The 19,991-nt window shown below is 40.1% G+C and overlaps 1 protein-coding gene across 1 annotated transcript; it reads right to left on the minus strand.

Annotated features, from left to right (window-relative positions):
- Positions 1–852: 852 nt before the first annotated feature.
- LOC148525471 (chemerin-like receptor 1) lies at positions 853–1,872 on the minus strand. The gene has a single exon (XM_088470942.1). It carries the CDS (start codon positions 1,870–1,872, stop codon positions 853–855), a length of 1,020 nt encoding a protein of 339 aa, XP_088327068.1.
- Positions 1,873–19,991: the final 18,119 nt, after the last annotated feature.

The raw sequence follows: 19,991 nt of genomic DNA on the forward strand, positions 1-19,991 counted from the left end.
CCAGAACTGAACACAGTATTTGAGATGAGGACGTACCAATGACCTATACAGTGTTATTATCACTTCTTTCTTTCTGCTACTGATTCCTCTCCCTATGCAACCAAGCATCTGACCTGCCTTCCTTTTATATTTGTAAAATATTCTTCTGTCTAGTTGACATCAAATCTGTCAGATTGAAAGAATAATTGGTCCGTAAGTGCCTCGCATAGGAATAAACTTTTCTCTTTGCAAGGACAAAAGCCCTCCAGGTAGTAAAATTCAACATTTAAAATTGTTGTGATATGCATATAAAACAAATGTAAACACTCAGTTGTATATAACTAATATAGAATTAATAAATTAGTGTTTTAGGTATAACAATTGCCAGGGCTGTAACTAGGGTGGTGCGACCAGTGCCATGGCACAGGGTACCGCAGGGCAGGGGGTGCTGTTTGGGCCTGTCAGTTTTTCTGTTTATTATCATTCTCACTTGTAGCTTCCTCTTCTTTTATCCCCAGCATCTCCCGACCTCCCCTATCTTTTCCCTGGCCTTTCCCCAGGAGGCTATGGCCCTTTTTTATCATATTTCTCTGACATGGGAGAGGGGGGCACCAATGCTCTCTTTGGCACAGGGCACCAAATAATCTAGTTACGGCTCTAATAATTGCACATGCTTCCTTTTTGACTTCATACTTTGAATTATTTGACAATATTCTCTTTATTGATTAATATTTTAAAAAATATGTTTAAATCACTAGAAAATATATATATATATTAATTTTAAATGGGTTTAGACAAAGAGACTTGTTTGTACATAATTACTAATATTATTCACTATCCTGTATTACAATATATGACTTTTCCTTTGTGATCTTAATTTAATTCTAGACAACCATGAGTGTTGGGGCCTAACCTGACTTTTTTCTTGTAAGTTTCCTCAGAGAAAGCTTTCTCAAATGTATCCTGGATAGAGCTCCAGATTTTTTTCTTGATTTCCTGACCAATGAAGACATAAATAATGGGATTAATACAGCTATTGATGAAGATCAGGCTCGAGGAAACTGGAAGTCCAATGATTACTGTATGTAATAATAAAACATCATTGTAAGAATTTTCAATTAAATCCAGAATTAAAAATATATGTAATGGCAACCAACAGACAAAAAAAGATGTTATTACAGCTGTAATTATTTTAAAAGGTTTGGAAGATTTCATGATATGTTTTAATTTTATGCGAAAGGCAATTATGGTATAACATGAGACAATTATGGTGAAAGGAAAAACAAAGAAAATTATGGATCTCATTATCACAATTGTAATATATTTGTCATAATAAGAAGAGTGATAGCAATATATTTTTCCATCAAAATAATTCAATGTTTTTCTAAATATAAGTTGTGGTAAACTGAAAGCAAAAGAAATGATCCAAATAATCAGGATTGTAATTGAAGCCAGTTTTGGTGTTCGATGATTCTGACACCAAACAGGGAAAACTACAGAGATGCTACGATCTATGCTGATAACAGTCAGCTGGAGCACACTGACAGACTGACTGAGATGTAAAATAAATGAGTTAAACTTACACATGAAGGTTCCAAATGGCCAGTGATAATTAAGGGCAATGTAAGAAATGCTCAATGGAACAAAAAAGGTTAATGTAAAATCGGCTATGGCTAAATTTAGAAACCACATGACATTGACCGTCTTCTTCAGCCTGAAGACAGCAAACCAGATGACCAGTCCGTTTCCTGTTGTTCCCATTAAAAAAGCCACAGAGCAAACTGTTATAAAGAAAACACGTGCAACACATTTACTATTTTCTAGAACATCATAATGATCTTCAGAATCATTGATGTTATCTGTGCTAAGGTCATCAGTAGTGACGGTCTCCATGCTTTCAGTTAATACAGATCGTATTCACAGATTTAGTGTTCTATAAAGAGAAAAAATAAGAAAAATATTAAGTCACTGGACATGGCCAGGGGAAGCCTATTTCTGATGGAAGTCTGGCACCTAGCATGGAGCTGTTACACGTGCTGATAATAATTATGGCAGTTGAAGGGGTCTGTGTAAAATCAATGGGTGGGGCTGTTTTTTGCTTGCAGATGCACATGCCTCTACATTAGTCCTATAAATTATCGCATTAGACTGAGGTAGTGAAGCAGACTTCCTTCCGCAACAACAGCAAGTTTCTGTGCTACTCAGAATCAGTCCCTTAGGGGTATATTTACTAAAGTGAGAGTTTTTTTAAAAGTAGAGATGTTGTCCATAGCAACCAATCAGATTCTACTTAACATTTAACTAGCACCTTCTAGAAGATAATAACTAGAATCTGATGGGTTGCTATGGGTAACCTCAATTCTAAAACTCTCATTTTGGAAAATATACCCCATAGTCTCAAATAAATGTTAATAAATTGGTTTTAAAAAATATTTGTGGCATGTGTTCTCTTACCAAGCTGCTATAGTGCAAAGCCTGCTTCTATTTCTTACTAAAATACAATGTTAGTTTCATAAAAGCTGACATTTCATTACAGAGTGTTTATACCATTCTGCATTTTTGTAAATATCACCTGAAAAATATGTTGCACTGCTGAGCAAAACTGTCCCTCTTCACTAAAGACTAACCAGCTTTCATTTACAGGGATAGTTGTCATATTTCCCTATGTAGGGAATCTGTGCACCAAATCCAGAGTTCTCATAGAACCACCAGCTAAGGGACCACATTCTAGTCTGCCTCCTCAAGTGATTTAATACAAGGATATAAAAATATATCTATTCAATTCTTGACTGTTATTAAAAAATACCAACGCCAACTTATAGTACAAGTCAGTGTTGGAGTTACATGTTTTTCTACTTGCCTCCTGCCTATGATCTTGGCTCTATCTCTTCCCTGCATAAGCAATATGGAGATACATTAGGGCAATATATCCCCCTATGGTGGAAGGGTCTCATCACCTCAACTGTAGCAGTGGCTCATGGTTACAATTTCTTATTCTATGATCCTCCCCAATACCAAGGCATTAGGGAATATGATATCTACAGGTAGTTTTGGATCATATTAGGGCTAGAGTCCCTGGGCCAATGGCAGTAGAGGGGATAATAGCTTTGTCCCTGACAATCTAACGGTTTGTTGTGTAGAGGCAAAAGGGGGAATATATTGCAGTCAATCCTAAGTACCCAAAAATTGATTCATTTGGGGGCTGACTTACTCAGCAATTATGGCTCTACAGTTACCTACATAATATGTGCTTCACTTCAATAATAAAAAATAGCTGCAAAATAACCTATACACTCCTACATCACTCATCTCAAAATGCCAACACTTGGTCCAAATTGGAAGAACATGCCCCTTTACTGCTTCCCACAAAATGCTATCAAATTTACTCAGACCCCCAATTGCTACAAAATGCCCTACTTACCTTCAGACACCAAAAGCCCTCTGTTCTAGATTCTACTCCAATACTCCCTTCACATATCAATCAGACTTCTCCACATGTCACCCACTTGCCACTTGTCCCCTACATGCAACTCTGAGCTCCCAACATGACCCTCAGATCTACTCACATACCACATGCACCTCACCACATAACTCTCTTTCCTTCTCATATGCTCGTTTCACTCAAGGCCGTAAGAAGGGCAGTGAAGCCAGTGCCATCAAACAGGGCATAACCCAGCAGTGCTCACCCGATAATGCAATCAGCACGCTGCTCTGGCTTACTGCTCCCATTCTGTATTGGGAGAGACTTTATGCCTTTTCCCACAGTGCTGTGGGATCTGTTCTGCTGCTTGGAGCATCTGTAGAATGCTCCAAGCAGCATGCTTGTGTGCCAGTGAAGGTGCAGCTCTAGGCGCACAGTTATGACAACTTGAGCGCTGCTCAGGGGTATGGGTGCAGCACAAGGTACAGTGGCACCCTGTTATGGGGCTGCACTCTTTAACAGCTAAAGCCTGCAGAGAAGGGATCCATTGTGGTGCAGACTATACTGCCTTCCCTCCTTCCCATGCAATGAGCTGCCCAACAGATATTTATTGCGCAAAGGGAGCCTAGTGACACATAAATTGTCTGCTCTCATTCTGTATTTTTGCTCCAGTATAAAGTGGAAGATAAATAAGAGTGTGGACAAAATTTGAGGACTACAGAGTCACCAGGCCAATGTCCACTTGCGGTCTGCCTATTTGCCCACAACTGCATTATAAACAGAGGTGCTGCAGTATAGGATTTTAATTTAATCTCTAGAGTGACTGTGGTTTATGAAAATCCCTGTTTTATCTGTTATCATGAGCTGAGCTTCATATAATCCAGCAATTCCAGATGCATGCTTTTTTAATTTTTATATAAAGTAGAGAAGAGAAAGGAAGGATCAGCACAGAAAACAGAAGAGAGTAAGCAGTGGGTAGGGCTAACTTTGTTGATTAACCTCTTTGTTGCATATATTTTAAGGGACTCCTTCTTAGTTGGGAGTAAAGCTGTAAAAGCAAATAACTTTGCAATTGAACAATCCACGTTGCACTGCAAGGAGCATGAATACCTTTATTTTATATTTTTATGCAGAGTTATTACTGGCTGCTTCTTCAAGTAGCCCACAATTGCTGGACAGCTTTATTTCTACACTGCAATTTAGTTTTGAGTTTGGAATTGCAATGGTGGAGCAGGGCTCTGTGCACTCTGTGCTGGACCTGACCCCCAATCAAGTGATGTTATGTTATATCCTTAGAATGTTCGGGGCATCTCTACAGACTGCGGGGCATTCAAAGGATGCTCTGGGTTTCTCAGCTCTACAGGCTCCACAGTGCCATTCACCTTTTTATTATACTGTATGTGACAATTTTGGCATAAAATGCAGAAAACTGTTTGATATGTAGAATTTCTATATATTGTTTTGAATTTTATTTTATTTTGTAGCATAACATTATCTGAAATAAATATAAATATGCTTTTAAAACAAAAAAAATTTTTGTGCTTGATACAAAATTAAAAGTTTGCAAATCATTAAAAAAAACTAGGGGTGTGCACCGGCCACTTTTCGTGTTTTGTGTTTTGGTTTTGGATCTGGATCTTTCTTCGTGTTTTGGATCTGGATTGGTTTTGCCAAAACCACCCTTCCGTGTTTTGGGTTCTGGGTTTTGTGTTTTGGATCTGTATTTTTTTTTAAAAAAGCATAAAAACAGCTAAAATCACAGAATTTGTGGGTTTTTCTGCTCCTATGCTATTTTTAACCTCAATAACCTTAATTTCTACTCATTTCCAGTCTATTCTGAACACCTCACACCTCACAATAGTGTTTTTATGTCCAAAAGGTTGCACCGAGGTAGCTGGATGACTATGCTAAGCGACACGAGTGGGCAGCACAAACACGTGGCCCATCTAGGAGTGACACTGCAGTGGCAGACAGGATGGCAGTTTGAAAAACTAGGCCCCAAACAGTACATAATGCAAAGAAAAAAAAGAGGTGCAAGATGGAATTGTCCTTGGGCCCTCCCACCCACCCTTATGTTGTATAAACAGGACATGCACACTTTAACAAACCAATCATTTCAGCGCCAGGGTCTGCCACACGACTGTGGCTGAAATGATTGGTTCGTTTGGGCCCCGACAAAACAAGCTGGCAATTAATCTTTCCCTGCACAAACTGGCTCTACGGAGGCAAGATGTCGTCCTCATCCTCCTCATTCACCGATTCCTCACCCTCTTCAGTGTTGTGTACATCCTCATCCTCACAGAGAGACGCATGCTTGTCGCTGCTGCTTTAAGGATGCAGGTGCGGCTACAGCCCACACATTTCTCAAAGACAGAAAAAAAAGAAGAATTTTTTTATTGTTTGTGGAGCGCACTTTGAGGGTTACACCACCCTTTAACAGACAGACGCACGCTTGTCGCTGCTGCTTTGAGGATGCAAGTGGAATCTAGACGGGATTTGGAACCGGGGACACACTACCTCCATCAATTGTCTAAATCCCACTGCACTAATGGCGGATACCGGACGCACGTCTAACACCAACATTGCAGTCAAGGCCTCAGTTATACGTTTTGCTTCAGGATGACTGCTGTCGTACTTCATCCTCCTCGCTAGGGACTGTTGGTGGGTCAATTGCTTAGTAAAAGTAGTGGTGTTCCTACTTCCTCTCTGGGATGATGAACAACTCCCAGCAGCAGCAACAGCACTAGGAGGAAGTGGTTCTTGATCTTTCCCTATTTTATTTTTATCGGAGAAAGTTTGGTCCTCCATTTATGTTATATTGATATATATGTGCGGCTAAGGCGCACGACAAACACAGAAAATATTTTTTTATTTTTGCTGGTGAGTAGTGCACTTTGTGGGTTACACCACCCTTTAAGAAATGAGCCAGCCGGCCCTTTACTTATGGGACACAGGCGCATGCTTGGCACTGCTCCTTTGTTGATGCACATGCAGCCACAGTGACAACAATTCACAAACACAGAAAATATTTTTTTATTTTGTTTGCAGTGCCCTTTGGGCTTTACAGCACCCTTTAACGGTCAATCAAGCTGGCCCTTTATTTATGGGACACAGGCGCACGCTTGCCACTACTTTGTTGATGCACGTGCGGCTACTGCGCAGGGACACAGGCACACGCTTGCCACTACTTCGTTGATGCACATGCGGCTACTGCGCACACAATTGACAAACACAAAAAAAAATATATTTTTAATTTGTTTGGAGTGCCCTTTGGAGGTTACAGCACCCTTTAGCGGTTAATCCAGCCGGCCCTTTATTTATGGGACACAGGCGCACGCTTGCCACTACTTTGTTGATGCACGTGCGGCTACTGCGCACACAATTCACAAACACAAAAAAATATATTTTTTAATTTTGTTTGGAGTGCCCTTTGGGTTTTACAGCACCCTTTAGCAGTCAATCCAGCCGGACCTTTATTTATGGGACACAGGCGCACGCTTGGCACTACTTTGTTGATGCACGTTCGGCTACTGCGCACACAAATCACAAACACAAAAAAATATATTTTTTTATTTTGTTTGGAGTGTCCTTTCGGGGTTACAGCACCCTTTAGTGGTCAATCCAGCCGGCCCTTTATTTATGGGACACAGGCGCACGCTTGGCACTACTTTGTTGATGCACATGCGGCTTCTGCGCACACAATTCACAAACACAAAAAAATATTTTTTTTTATTTTGTTTGGAGTGCCCTTTGGGGGTTACAGCACCCTTTAATGGTCAAGCCAGCCGGACCTTTACTTATGACACAGGCGCACTATTGGCACTATTTTGTTGATGCACGTGCGGCTACTGCGCACACAATTCACAAACACAGAAAATATTTTTTTATTTGGTTTGGACTGGAGTGTACTTTGGGGGTTACAGCACCCTTTAACGGTCAAGCCAGCCGGCCCTTTACTTATGACACAGGTGCACGCTTGGCACTACTTTGTTGATGCACGTGCGGCTACTGCGCACACAATTCACAAACACAGAAAATATTTTTTATTTGGTTTGGACTGGAGTGTACTTTGGGGGTTACAGCACCCTTTAACGGTCAAGCCAGCCGGCCCTTTACTTATGACACAGGCACACGCTTGGCACTACTTTGTTGATGCACGTGCGGCTACTGCGCACACAATTCACAAACACAGAAAATATTTTTTTATTTGGTTTGGACTGGAGTGTACTTTGGGGGTTACAGCACCCTTTAATGGTCAAGCCAGCAGGCCCTTTACTTATGACACAGGCGCATGCTTGGCACTACTTTGTTGATGCACGTGCGGCTACTGCGCACACAATTCACAAACACAGAAAATATTTTTTCATTTGGTTTGGACTGGAGTGTACTTTGGGGGTTACAGCACCCTTTAACGGTCAAGCCAGCCGGCCCTTTACTTATGACACAGGCGCACGCTTGGCACTACTTTGTTGATGCACGTGCGGCTACTGCGCACACAATTCACAAACACAGAAAAAATGTGTTTTTTTTTTAGCACTTTGGGGGGAGCACCCTTTATGGACAGAGCACCCCATGGACAACACTACAGCAACCCTTTAGGACTGGGACACTGCACAGGACTTTGGAGTGGACACAGCCCCTATGGAGAACTGACTGCACAACACAGTCCAGCCAGCCCCTATGGACTTTGAAGTAGTGGACACAGCCCCTATTATCAACAGCAGCACAGCACAACACAGCCAGCCCCTATGGACTTTGAAGTAGTGGACACAGCCCCTATGGATAACAGCAGCACAGCGCAGCACAGCGCAGCACAGCACAGCACAGCACAACACTACTCTGCACTACACTACACTACACAGCCCAGCAAGCCCTAACTCCCACCCTCCCTCTTCACTGTCCACAGCCGAGTGAGAAAATGGCGCCGACGCAGGTACCTTATATAGGATCCAAAACCCGCGAGACCCGGAAGGCGGGATGATGACATTTTGCCTCGATTTCAGATCCGAGTCAGGCGGGAAAAGTCGAGCCTGACTCGGAACGTCCCCAGATCGGGGGGGCTCGGATTTCAGAAATCCGAACCCGCTCACCCCTAAAAAAAACTATTGTTTATCTCTTTTGACAATCTGTGGTTGCTCTGATCTGAACTTCAAGGGATATAAACTATTAAATAAAAGAACAAATGTAATTCAAAATAAATATATAAGCAGTGCAAAAAATTATCCATAAACAATGCACACACATTAAATGCTATGTACACCTGTTTCCTACACATTGCTTCTTTGTTTTAAAATCTGTTTTTGTATATTCTCTAGACATAGAAAAATTAATAATATAGCAATTGATAGTCATTTTCTTTAATAGAAAATATATTACTAAAACAAATACATTTACAAGCTACATTTTTAATTTAGAAAAAAACAAAACAAATGAGACTACTCTTTGTATTCACAACATATCAAAAAAGATCACACAGAAAAATTACTATTGCTATATTTCATATCTATTATAACAGCCTCAAGAAGTGGGTATGATCCGTGAAATGCATAGATATTTAATTGAGTCAACATGCGTTTTATTATATTTTATTTTAAGTTTTTTGAATTTATACTTTTTATTTCTTCTAAAACACATATTTCTAAGGCTTTTATTGTTATTTCAGTAACTGACATTCATTTTTTTGCGAGAATCTTTATATAAATGTATGTTATTTATTGTACTGTAAAGCAACTAGCACATCCAAAAATCTAGTACATGTGATTTATTATTGTCAAAATATTAATTATATCCCCTGTGAGGAATACATTTGTTTCTGTCTAATAAAAATGAGTGTGGACCTGAAATCGAGCTGGACATTTGTATATTATGTAGTTTATCAAAAGGAGAATAATGTATTTGTTCTTGCACTCTAATTTACCTCCATGTTTAGAAATTGAACTACAGTACTGACCCAAGAATTGAAAGGCCATCAGGTTGTTGTAGGGAGCAAAGGAGATCCTCTTGTTTTTGGAGATTCTTCTGTCTTGCAAAAAAGAAGAGCTAAAGAAAAGGTAGTTATTTCTCTAGGTGCACTCAGATCATAGATTGATACATCTGAATCAACCCTGTGTATTGATTTTGAGTTATATATATATATATATATATATATGCAATGCATTTACACAGGAATTTTTCTTTTTCTGTGAACACTGAGCAAATAATACTAGCTATTATATCAGATACTGTACTTGTGTGGATCAACGGCAGCAATTAAAACTTATGTCTTGTATATCATATACTACATTATTCCTTCTGAAATAACAGTGTTCACATAAAACTGTATTCACATCAATAAACAAAACTATTATTACATTAGAATATTATAATTGTAAATAAAACATTTCTGAAACCACTTGGTTATTACCTGCTGAAAGTATGATACAGTTTTCTGTAAGCCTGACCCATTCCCAAATATTTTACCTGATTAGTATCACTTATCCCACCTATAAAAGTTTAATGTGTTACAGATGTGCCTTTTTTCATCTTTACTACATAAGCAGTGAATCACACCACGTGTGGCACAAGGCGTGCGCCCGCAAGCGGATACACACACTGCGTTCACACCCTCGCCTCCCTAGGAATGCACGGTGTGATCGTAGTGCAAGCCATAGTGTAACGTAGTGTATGCTGCTGTGAGTAATCACGTGGCGCAATGCGAGCACACGTTTGTAGCACGATTGGCAAATATGTAGCAGGACACATCTGTATGATGATATTTATACTGCCTTAATAGTGTTCCCAAATTATGACAATCACAACATGAAAAGGAAATAAAATATTTTCTAATATATATATTTTTTGGAGAGTGCAGTGTTTGTGTATGTTGGTATTAAGTAGACAGATACATTTCTTTGTTACTTACACACTCGAATACTTGAATATATTGATGCCTCTTTCCAATAGATTGTACGGTCACATATATCGATACTCTGAAGACATCATATATTTGACTTACTAGACTATGTCAGTAAGTAAGAAGAACTCAAAGATCTTTTCTGGTTTTCCAACTTATATGCACTTATTTCAATCGCTAATTCATGGCAGTTCTCTATCACATGTATGTGGTTTATAGATTACAGTACAGAGCTAATCAGATGGTTTTCACCAGTATTGTTATGTGCATGTGCTATAAAAAAGATAATACATTTGCAATTAATGTTCTTAATGTTCATTTGTTGATGAAATTAATTAAATTAGGGATGTTCTTATAATAATGAGAACTGTGGAAGTTCTCTCAGGCATCGATTGGTTTGTTTTCACTAGGGGACGGGGGTGGGTGTTGTAATTCCTATTCTAGGGTTATCTCTTAGATTTTCAGCAGACTGTGCCAGTGAAGGTAGGATCTGACATCAAAATAAATTATACAGTATGGTCAATTATTCACAGAAAAAAGGGTATTCCCTCCAGCACACTGCAACAATATCAGCAAAAAATACTTAATTATTTCTTATTATATTAACACTTTATTGATTATCTTTACACATCTATACTTTACACTTCACTATTACCTTCTTTCCCTTTTTCATGTGATGCTGGCCTGGCACTTAATCATATAATGCAATGATACAGTACTGTAGGAAAAATACAGTATGTGCATACAATTATATATGTACAGTAAATACAATTTAAGGTGCAGAATATTACAGTACTGTGTACAGTATATCAGCCTAAAAATGCCATAATATATGAATATAAAAAAATTAAATAATTCAGAATATACAGTACAGTATACCTGACCCTCACACATACTGTACTGTGTAGGGCAGTACAGAAAAGACAAATAAAAAATTATATATTATTTAATATTCTGCACCTTACATTGTATTTACTGTACATACTGTATACAGTATAATTGTATGCACATACAGTACAGTATTACACTGTACTGTACCTATCATTGCATTATTGCACTTCTTTGCACATTTACTGTAACTTTTACACTTATGCTTCTAATGGTAAAGTACACTCTAAGTTTAAATTTATGTTATACAAATAGCACATTTGGTACTCTATATCAGTTATAAATATATATACAGTACAGTACTGTATATCAGGCATACTGTTCTGTCATGACCAGGGCTAAACACACTGTACTGTACAGTAACGGCTAAAAAGTATTACACATTAAGTTTCCTCACATTTAAATCAGCAGATACTGTACTGTAATATGAAATGTGGCCTGCTCGATGGAAACTAAGGGGCATACAGTACAGTACTGTATGTATCAAAGCTTGATGTGCGATAAAATAGCTAGATACAGTATACAGTATAACCAGCTTGTACAGTAACTTACATTTTGCAGGCTGTGCATAATTAATGATAATTTTGAGCTTATTGGTGATATATATTTCCCAATTTTATCTCACATCAAGCTTTGATACATATGTCCCTTAATAGGCAAAGATGCGTCTATGAAGGAGACAAACATGACATTACAAACAGCAGTATTGCAACTGAAACTAAGATGACTGCTGAGGAAACACAAGATAGCCGCAAGGACAAGACGGTCACTCACAGCAGATTAAAAGGGGCAGTGGGAGACTAGGAAACGATCAGCAGTATATGGTGTGTGATAGAAACTCGATATGCAAATCAGTGTCTACGGGGATGGGCAAAGGACGGGGCATACTGAGGTAGCGGGATATTAAACACAGCAATATTGCGACTGAAACTAAGGTGGCCACTGAGCAAACACAAAATGGCCACAGGTACAGGAAGGTCACTCACAGGAGACTAAAAGGGGCAGCAGGTGGCTAGGAATCGATCAGCGGTATACAGTGTGTGATAGAAACTCGATACGCAAATCAGCGTCTATGGGGATGGCCAAAGGACAGGGCATACTGAGGTACCGATGTGCCCAGGTATTACATCGCATCACAGCGTTATCTCTCACACCACGCATGGCGCACCACACACCATGCCATGAGTCGCACCACAACGAAAGTTTAGTTATGTAGCGTAACGCTGGAAAAAAGTCATTACGTGTAATACAACTTTTTGCCCACCAGATGTCACTTTTCCTAAACTACATAGCGCATGCATCTGATTTCATTACGTGTAATACAACTTTTTGCCCACCAGGTGTCACTTTTCCTAAACTACATAGCGCATGCGTCTGTTTTCTAATGTACCATATGTTCTGTATTGGTTGACAGAAGCGGTGATTCGGAACACTATACAGTATTACAGCGTTTTCCACATGGAATCAGGAATGTACGGTATAATAAAGCGGTAGAAGAATGTCTAATAAAGTTTGAAATCATTAAGCTCTGTATTACCCACTGACTATGCGGTTGATATCATACTTGCGCAAATGTAAATACTGTCGACACTGTCCCAGACTTAGACATTGTAGTGGTTTCATTACTTTACAAACTACAGAACTCTAGTAATGGGTGAAACGTGTGGCCTAGCGGTCTAATGCCTAGTCTCACTGCTTCTCCCTTCTTCTTGTTCCATGGGTTTGAGACCTTGAAAATATGTTTTTTTTTTTATTTTTAAAATCTTCACTTAAAATATTCAGTATTCAATACAGTACATGTGGAGTGCATGCCCAGTGCTTCGGGAGTCAAACAACGAAATTTGGATTTTTTATTACTGTACATACTGTACCTTAGAATACAAACTTGTGTCAATGACGGCGCTGTCCCAGACTTGGACACTATAGTGATTTTTTATGACCGTCAACTGGTAGTGGGCTCTGTTTAAGAGAGAGGGCTCTGTATTACAAACTGACTCTGTGTTTAAACCGCAAAATTGCGTCAATGTCAGCGCGGTTGGCGCATGCCCAGTGGAGGGGTTACAATGACAATGGAATGTGTGCCGCATGCCCAGTGGAGTCAAGCCATAAACCAAGTAGAGCTATGCCATGGCGCATGCCCAGTTGTCTGCATTCCTACAGTACTGTTGGATTTTCACCCTTGTGCCATTCTGCACTGTCCAAGACTTACAGTATACTCAATAGTCATTTCATGACTTCAGAAAGTGCTACAGTAGTGGGCTTTGTTTGGGAGGGAAGTCTTTGTATTACAAACTGACTGTGCTTTAGAGCGCAAACTTGTGTCAATGTCGATGCTGTCCCAGACTCGGAAAATTTAGGGATTTAATGATTTCAGTAGCTGATTGTTGGCTCTGTTTGAGAGAGAGGTCTCTGCATTACAAACTGACTGTGCGTTTAAACCACAAAATTGCATCAATGTTTGAACAGTTGGCGCTGTGGTGACTGATAGCCAGCTCCAAGGGGTTACGGTACAAATAGGATCTGTGGCATGTGCCCAGTGGAGGGGTTGCAATGCATTGCTAGTGGTGCTGTGCCATAGCCATAGCCATACCCTTGTAGCGCTATGCCATGGCATAAAGTATGGAAGATCATACAGTAGCGGGTCATGATTCACACACAGTGAAAGTGGGATCTCCATATTACACATTGACTGTGTAATAATAATATTAAAAAATAAAAAGTGAAACCTTTACTGTCTACTAATAATAATAATAATAAAAAAAAAGTTTAACCTTCCTGTTTTCGAACCCGGAACCAGGTTGTACAGACGTCTGCAATGTAGAAGTTCTATTTCTTACCTCTACACTACAGTCGCCTGATTACTTCATCATACAGTACAGTACTGTAGATGTCACAAAAAGTACTGTAGAGAACAGATGCAATTCTTACTAGGAGAGACTTGTGGCCAAGGGGTTAGGTGATCCGCCTTGCTTACATTTCTCTCCTTCTGTTCGAGACCTTGATAATTTATTTATTTTTTTAAATGTTCACTATAGTACTGTAGTTCAGTATTGTTATCCAACCCTTACAAAACTCAATACATTATACTGTATGTACTGTAGATGTGCCCAGCTACAGTACTGTAGTTTGTTGCTCCATACGGTATGCCATATAGCGCATTGCTAGTTGCGCACTACACTGTGGCATATTGAGTCTCATAGCACTGCGCATGCCCAGTTGTCAGTATTATTGTAAGTACAATACTGTCGATACTGTCCCGGACTTACGGTAGACATTGTAGTGATTCCATGACTCTAGGAACTACAGTAGATGCAGTTGTCTAGGGGGCTAAAGTAGATGCAGTAGCCTAGGGGGCTAATGCTTAGCCCTACTGCAGCTACCATTTTCTTGTCCCGCTGGTTCGAGACCTTTAAAATATATACTGTATACGGTAATTTTATTTTGTTTAAATCTTCACTAATACATTGTCCAGAAATTCTGTCATTTCTGTGCCACAGTACTTTTTGACAAAAAAGTGTAACCTTTACTGTGTAATAATAATAAAAAATAAAAAGTGTAACGTTCCAAGTTTCGAACCCGCAAAAGGGTTGTACAAGCGACGTAATGTATTGGTTTGATTATTTACCATTACACTACAGCCGCCTGCAATACCAAGGTTGCACCTGGCTTGAGTGTGTCCTACAATACTGTACGTCATCGTATCTCAGGCGCATTCCCAGATCTATACCCATGTAGCGCTTTTTTTAAAAAAATTCTTTGCTACTTTTGTTCAGTATTGTTATCCAACCCTTACTAAACTCAGTACATTTTATATGTTAGGGGGTAAATTTACTAAGATGGGAGTTCAGATTCCAGGTATTATCTTCTAGAAGGTGCTACTGTAGATAAATGAGAAGTAGAATCTGATTGGTTGCTATGGGCAACATACAGTAAAGTAACTTCTTAAATTGAACTCCCATCTTAGTAAATTTACCCCTACATGTTTAACTTTATCCCCCAAATTTTTTCTTTGATTTTTGGGGTGTTCTGACTGATTTTTTTTTTTTTAAATTACGCAGTTTACAGTACCTTTAGGGGACTGTCTGAAGGCTGCACGTTGAAGGCTTCCAGCAACGTTGCACCCCAATTCACCACTTTTTTTCTGTCTGCTATTCATACAGTAGGCAAAACTTTTTCACATACTGTCTTACTGTACATTGCATTGACTTCCCGCCTACGGTAGGCTGAAAAGCTTTCAAATTGAATACAGTGATAATTTTACACCCGGCGAATTAATGTAATCGTCTAAACTTTTTTTAACTGATCACGTCTTTTCGCTCCAATGGGTCTATTTACTGTACTAAGCAGTGTTAGAAAACAGAGTGAAAAGTGATAATAAAGTGAAAAAGTGCAAACCAATTTGCTCCCAACTGTCATCTCACAGGCTGTGTTTGAAAAATTACAGCTGGGAGCTGATTGCCTGACACCTTATCAAGTTTTTATCACTTTTCACTCTGTCTCCTAACACTACTTAGTACAGTAAATAGACCCCCTGGAGTGAAAAGACGAGATCAGCTAAAAAAAGTAAATAGACCCCTAAATTGAAAACGGCCCTCAGTGTGTACAGTACTGTATGTCTACTGTACTGTATACTACTGTAAGTGCCAGGCAGCTGTGAAATCACTGGGATGGGCAACAGGAATACTGTACAGTATATGACTGTGGGCGGCAACCCCCATTGGCCGGCGCGCCCCTGGTGAGTGAAATCCTGGCCAATAGGAAGATACGCCCCTGCATCTGTGTGTTATTGACTTTTTGTACCTTTTTAATGACAGATGCACGTGTTGGGTCTCAGGCGCACTTAAAGACTGAATTACATACAGTACAAATACCAATTTTATATATTAATTACAATTTTTATTTAACCTACAGTAACATACTGTACAGAGGGGGGGAACTTCTTTAGCTTTCCACCCCCATAGTCCTCTACTGTCCTCTGCACATCCTGGAGTTCCAAGCTGGGCACGGACATGACTACTATACAGTACCTAGGAGGAAGGAGATGACGTGAGAACAGTCCTTCCTCAATGCCGACCGATACACCTTACTGGACCGAGGACTACACGAAAAGATTATGCTTTTAAGTTAAAATCATCACTGCCACTTTTGGCCTCAGATCCAGAGTTTTACCTATACCAGGTGCATACTCTACCTTGCATCGGAGTGCAAGGTCCACTGTATGCCCTGAAGAAAGGAGGATAGGCAGAGATGAACAGACAGTAAAAGACAGAAAAACAGTTATGGTGCATACAGTACTCACCGGAGATACTCTTTTTCTTCGTCCCGCTCAATCCCACACAGAGGTCCCTGTAGGAGAGAGAATATGCCATGCAAGGCCCTTTCCTGCTCCAATAGCGTGACAAACTAATCTACTGTAACATTAATATCAGCCCTACTATAACTCACCAGTTTAACAAACTACAGTATTAATGTACAGTACAGTACATTTGGCCAAACAGAGGGCCTACCTGTTATGGTGGAAGAGGCTTTGATGGGGGGAACTTCTTTAGCTCTTTTACTTTCCACCCCCATAGTCCTCTACTGTCCCCCGCTTCTTTCTTCTGCCGCTGGCATGTCCTGGAGTTCCAAGCTGGACATGGACATGACTACTGTACAGAACCTAGGAGGAAGGAGATGACGTGAGAACAGTCCTTTCTCAATACTGACTGATACGCCCTACCGCACCGAGGACTGCACAAAAAAATTAGGCTTTTAAGTTAAAATCATCACTGGCGCTTTTGGCCTCAGATCTAGAGTTTCACCTATACCAGGTGCATACTCTAACTTGCATGGAAGTGCAAGGTCTACTGTACACCCAGAAGAAAGGAGGATAGGCAGAGACGAACAGACAGTAAAAGACAGACACTCAGGTACATACAGTACTCACCGGAGATACTCTTTTTCTTCATCCCGCTCAATCCCACACAGAGGTCCCTGTAGGAGAGAGAATATGCCATGCAAGGCCTTTTCCTGCTCTAATAGTGTGTCACACTAATCTACTGTAACATTAATATCTGCCCTACTGTATATCACCAGCCTAACAAACTACAGTATTAATGTATAGTACAGTACAGTTGGCCTCACAGAGGGCCTACCTGTAATGGTGGAAGAGGCTTTGGGGGGGGAACTTCTTTAGCTCTTTTGCTTTCCACCCCTGTAGTCCTCTCCTGTCCTCCACTTCTCTCTTCACATGGGTCTTCCTCTCTTCAGACCTGTTGGTCTGCTGTAGGTTGGGTTTAATGTTCCGTTGGCCTCACATAGGGCCTATCTGTTATGGTGGAAGAGGCTTTTGGGGGAAACTTCTTTAGCTCTTTTGCTTTTCACCCCTTTAGTCCTGTCCTGTCCTCCGCTTCTTTCTTCTACCGCTGCCACATCCTGGCCAGCGGTGGCGCTGGGTCTTCCTGTCTTCTGACAAGTCAATTCAAGTCGTGTTTGTTGATTGAAGATCTGTACTTGAATGTGTGACTGTTCTCCATGCATGTTTCCTTGGCATGCGCATCACCCCATTCAACGTGTCCTTTATCCGGGTAAGTTCTTCTTTCTAATCCTGAATCTTGTCTGGCATCTTGAGAGGATATCTTCTCTTAAATTGTTTGGGATTGGCACTTTCTTCTGACTGCCAACAAAGTTCACCCGCTTGGTCCAATTGCAATAGAGGTCGTAGGGCACGTGTTCTTGAAATATTGCTTGTGCACATCGATGCATCTCACAATTGACAGCTCTGTAAATTTCATTGTCCTTGTCAATGTTGATTAAAGCCAGTGGTATATCCGGTAAGGGTGTTCCAAATACAGTCAGTGGTGCTGGGATGCTCTACATGACAGGCGTTCCTGGTGAAAGAACAGGCATGCTTGCATTTTTGATCCTCGATTCTTCAACTGACCATTCAGGCAGGTGATATGATGCCACTGGTGTACTCAACCACTGAGGTAGGCTGCATGATGGCACTGGTGTCATGTCCAAGTGCTCTGATGCCACTGTAGTGTCCATATCTAGCAAGTGGAATGATGGGTCAGTCTCCAAGTTGAAATCGTCGTCGTTATCCTCATTCTCAAATTCATCCGGTGTGACCATTTCATACTGGATTGCCTGGTCTTGTCTCTTCCTGATACTCTGGGCAGCAGCCTCTTGCCATTCTTCTTTACTTTGCTGTATTGCTTCTTTCATTGCTTCTGCAATGGTGTCCTTCAGCCCTTCCTTCAGCTCTTCTTTCAAGTTGTCAATTTTCGCTTCCAGATGACCAACTTTTTCCACGAGGTCTCTCACCATCCTAGCACAGCTACATTTGCATGCATTCTCTTCTTGGAATGACAGTTTTCGACGAGTTGGTGAGTGGGATACATCTTCAATAAGAGGCTCAAAGGTGTTCAATTCTTTGGGTCCATAAATCACTGGTGTTTCCTCCTGGTTCTGGACGTTCATGGGTTGTTCCACGTTCCCTGGTCCATTTTCTTTTATGTCCAGTTGCAAAGTGTTGTTCTTCGGCTTTGCATTCTTCCTTGCCTTGACTAGAACAGGTAGCTGTACATTTTCCTTACCTGTTTTCTTCTTGGAAGGTTTGCTTGTAGACAGTTGTGGGACTAGTGCACTCAGCCTTTTGGTTATTGGAAGTGGGCAAGATGAGTTTCCATTGTAAAAACCTTTGCTCTTCACCATTTTGACAGTTCGGTGCACTCTGAAATACACAAGTATAAAGACACAAAATACATGTACTGTATACAGTAAATGTTTCACATTACAACACTGTAAACAATTACAGTACTCATACTGCACTTTCAAGAATGTGCTGGTACTGTACTCTATACAACTCCAGTAATAACCCTATCACACAGAAAAGCAAATTACAGTACTGTAGCATTTACAGTAAAGCACTTTACTGTACTTGGTGCAGTCATTTGCTGATCAACAGATTTTTACTGTGTGAAAGGGTCACTTTGACCTTACATTTAACCTGTGTCAGTGACCTGGTCATTTCGACATACAGTACAGTACTGTACAGTATGTTGACCCTTTCACACAGAATAAATGCTCGTGTCCATCTGCAAATCAATGGCTACAAGTGCTACTGTACTGTATGCCCAGTCATTTGTCTGTGCCAAAAAGGGTACAAAGCGGGAGCATCAAAAAAAAAACCTGTACTTCAAATGCTGGATAAAGACAGTACTGTACTTTACTTTCAGTTTTAGTTTAAAAGTTGTTTTGAGTGTTTTTTTAAACAGTAAATATACCGTAGATTCAATCAAATACAGTACATATGGTACAGTACTGTACACAGTACTAAGCAGTGTTAGGAGACAGTGAAAAGAGATACGGTACTGTAAGGTACCATACAGTACTGCACCAACCAATCAGTTCCCAACTGTCATTTTTCAATGTTGCATTTGAATAATTACATTTGGGAGCTGATTGGTTGCTAAAGTACCTTACAGTATCTCTTTTCACTGTCTCCTAACACTGTGTGTATGTGTTATACAGTATATACAGGTAAATATAGGTAATTACAGCGCCAACTGTTGTTAAAGCCCTAACCAATATTGTGAGATTGTATAGAGGCACAAGATAATAAATATGATAAATAATACAGGTGTCTAAAAAACACTCACTAATGATATACTGTACAGTACTGTACTGTACGGTAGGTGTCAGCTCATCAGTAATAAAATGACAATAGTGATTTGTCAGTAATAAAATGTGTGAATTTCTGAACTGATATACAGTACAGTACTGTAAAGTAGAGAACCAAATCTGCTATTTTTAGAACATAAATCAAAA

This window comes from Taudactylus pleione, unplaced genomic scaffold (assembly GCF_031769625.1).
Source record: "Taudactylus pleione unplaced genomic scaffold, aTauple2 ptg000108l, whole genome shotgun sequence".
NCBI classification, from domain to species: Eukaryota; Metazoa; Chordata; class Amphibia; order Anura; family Myobatrachidae; genus Taudactylus; species Taudactylus pleione.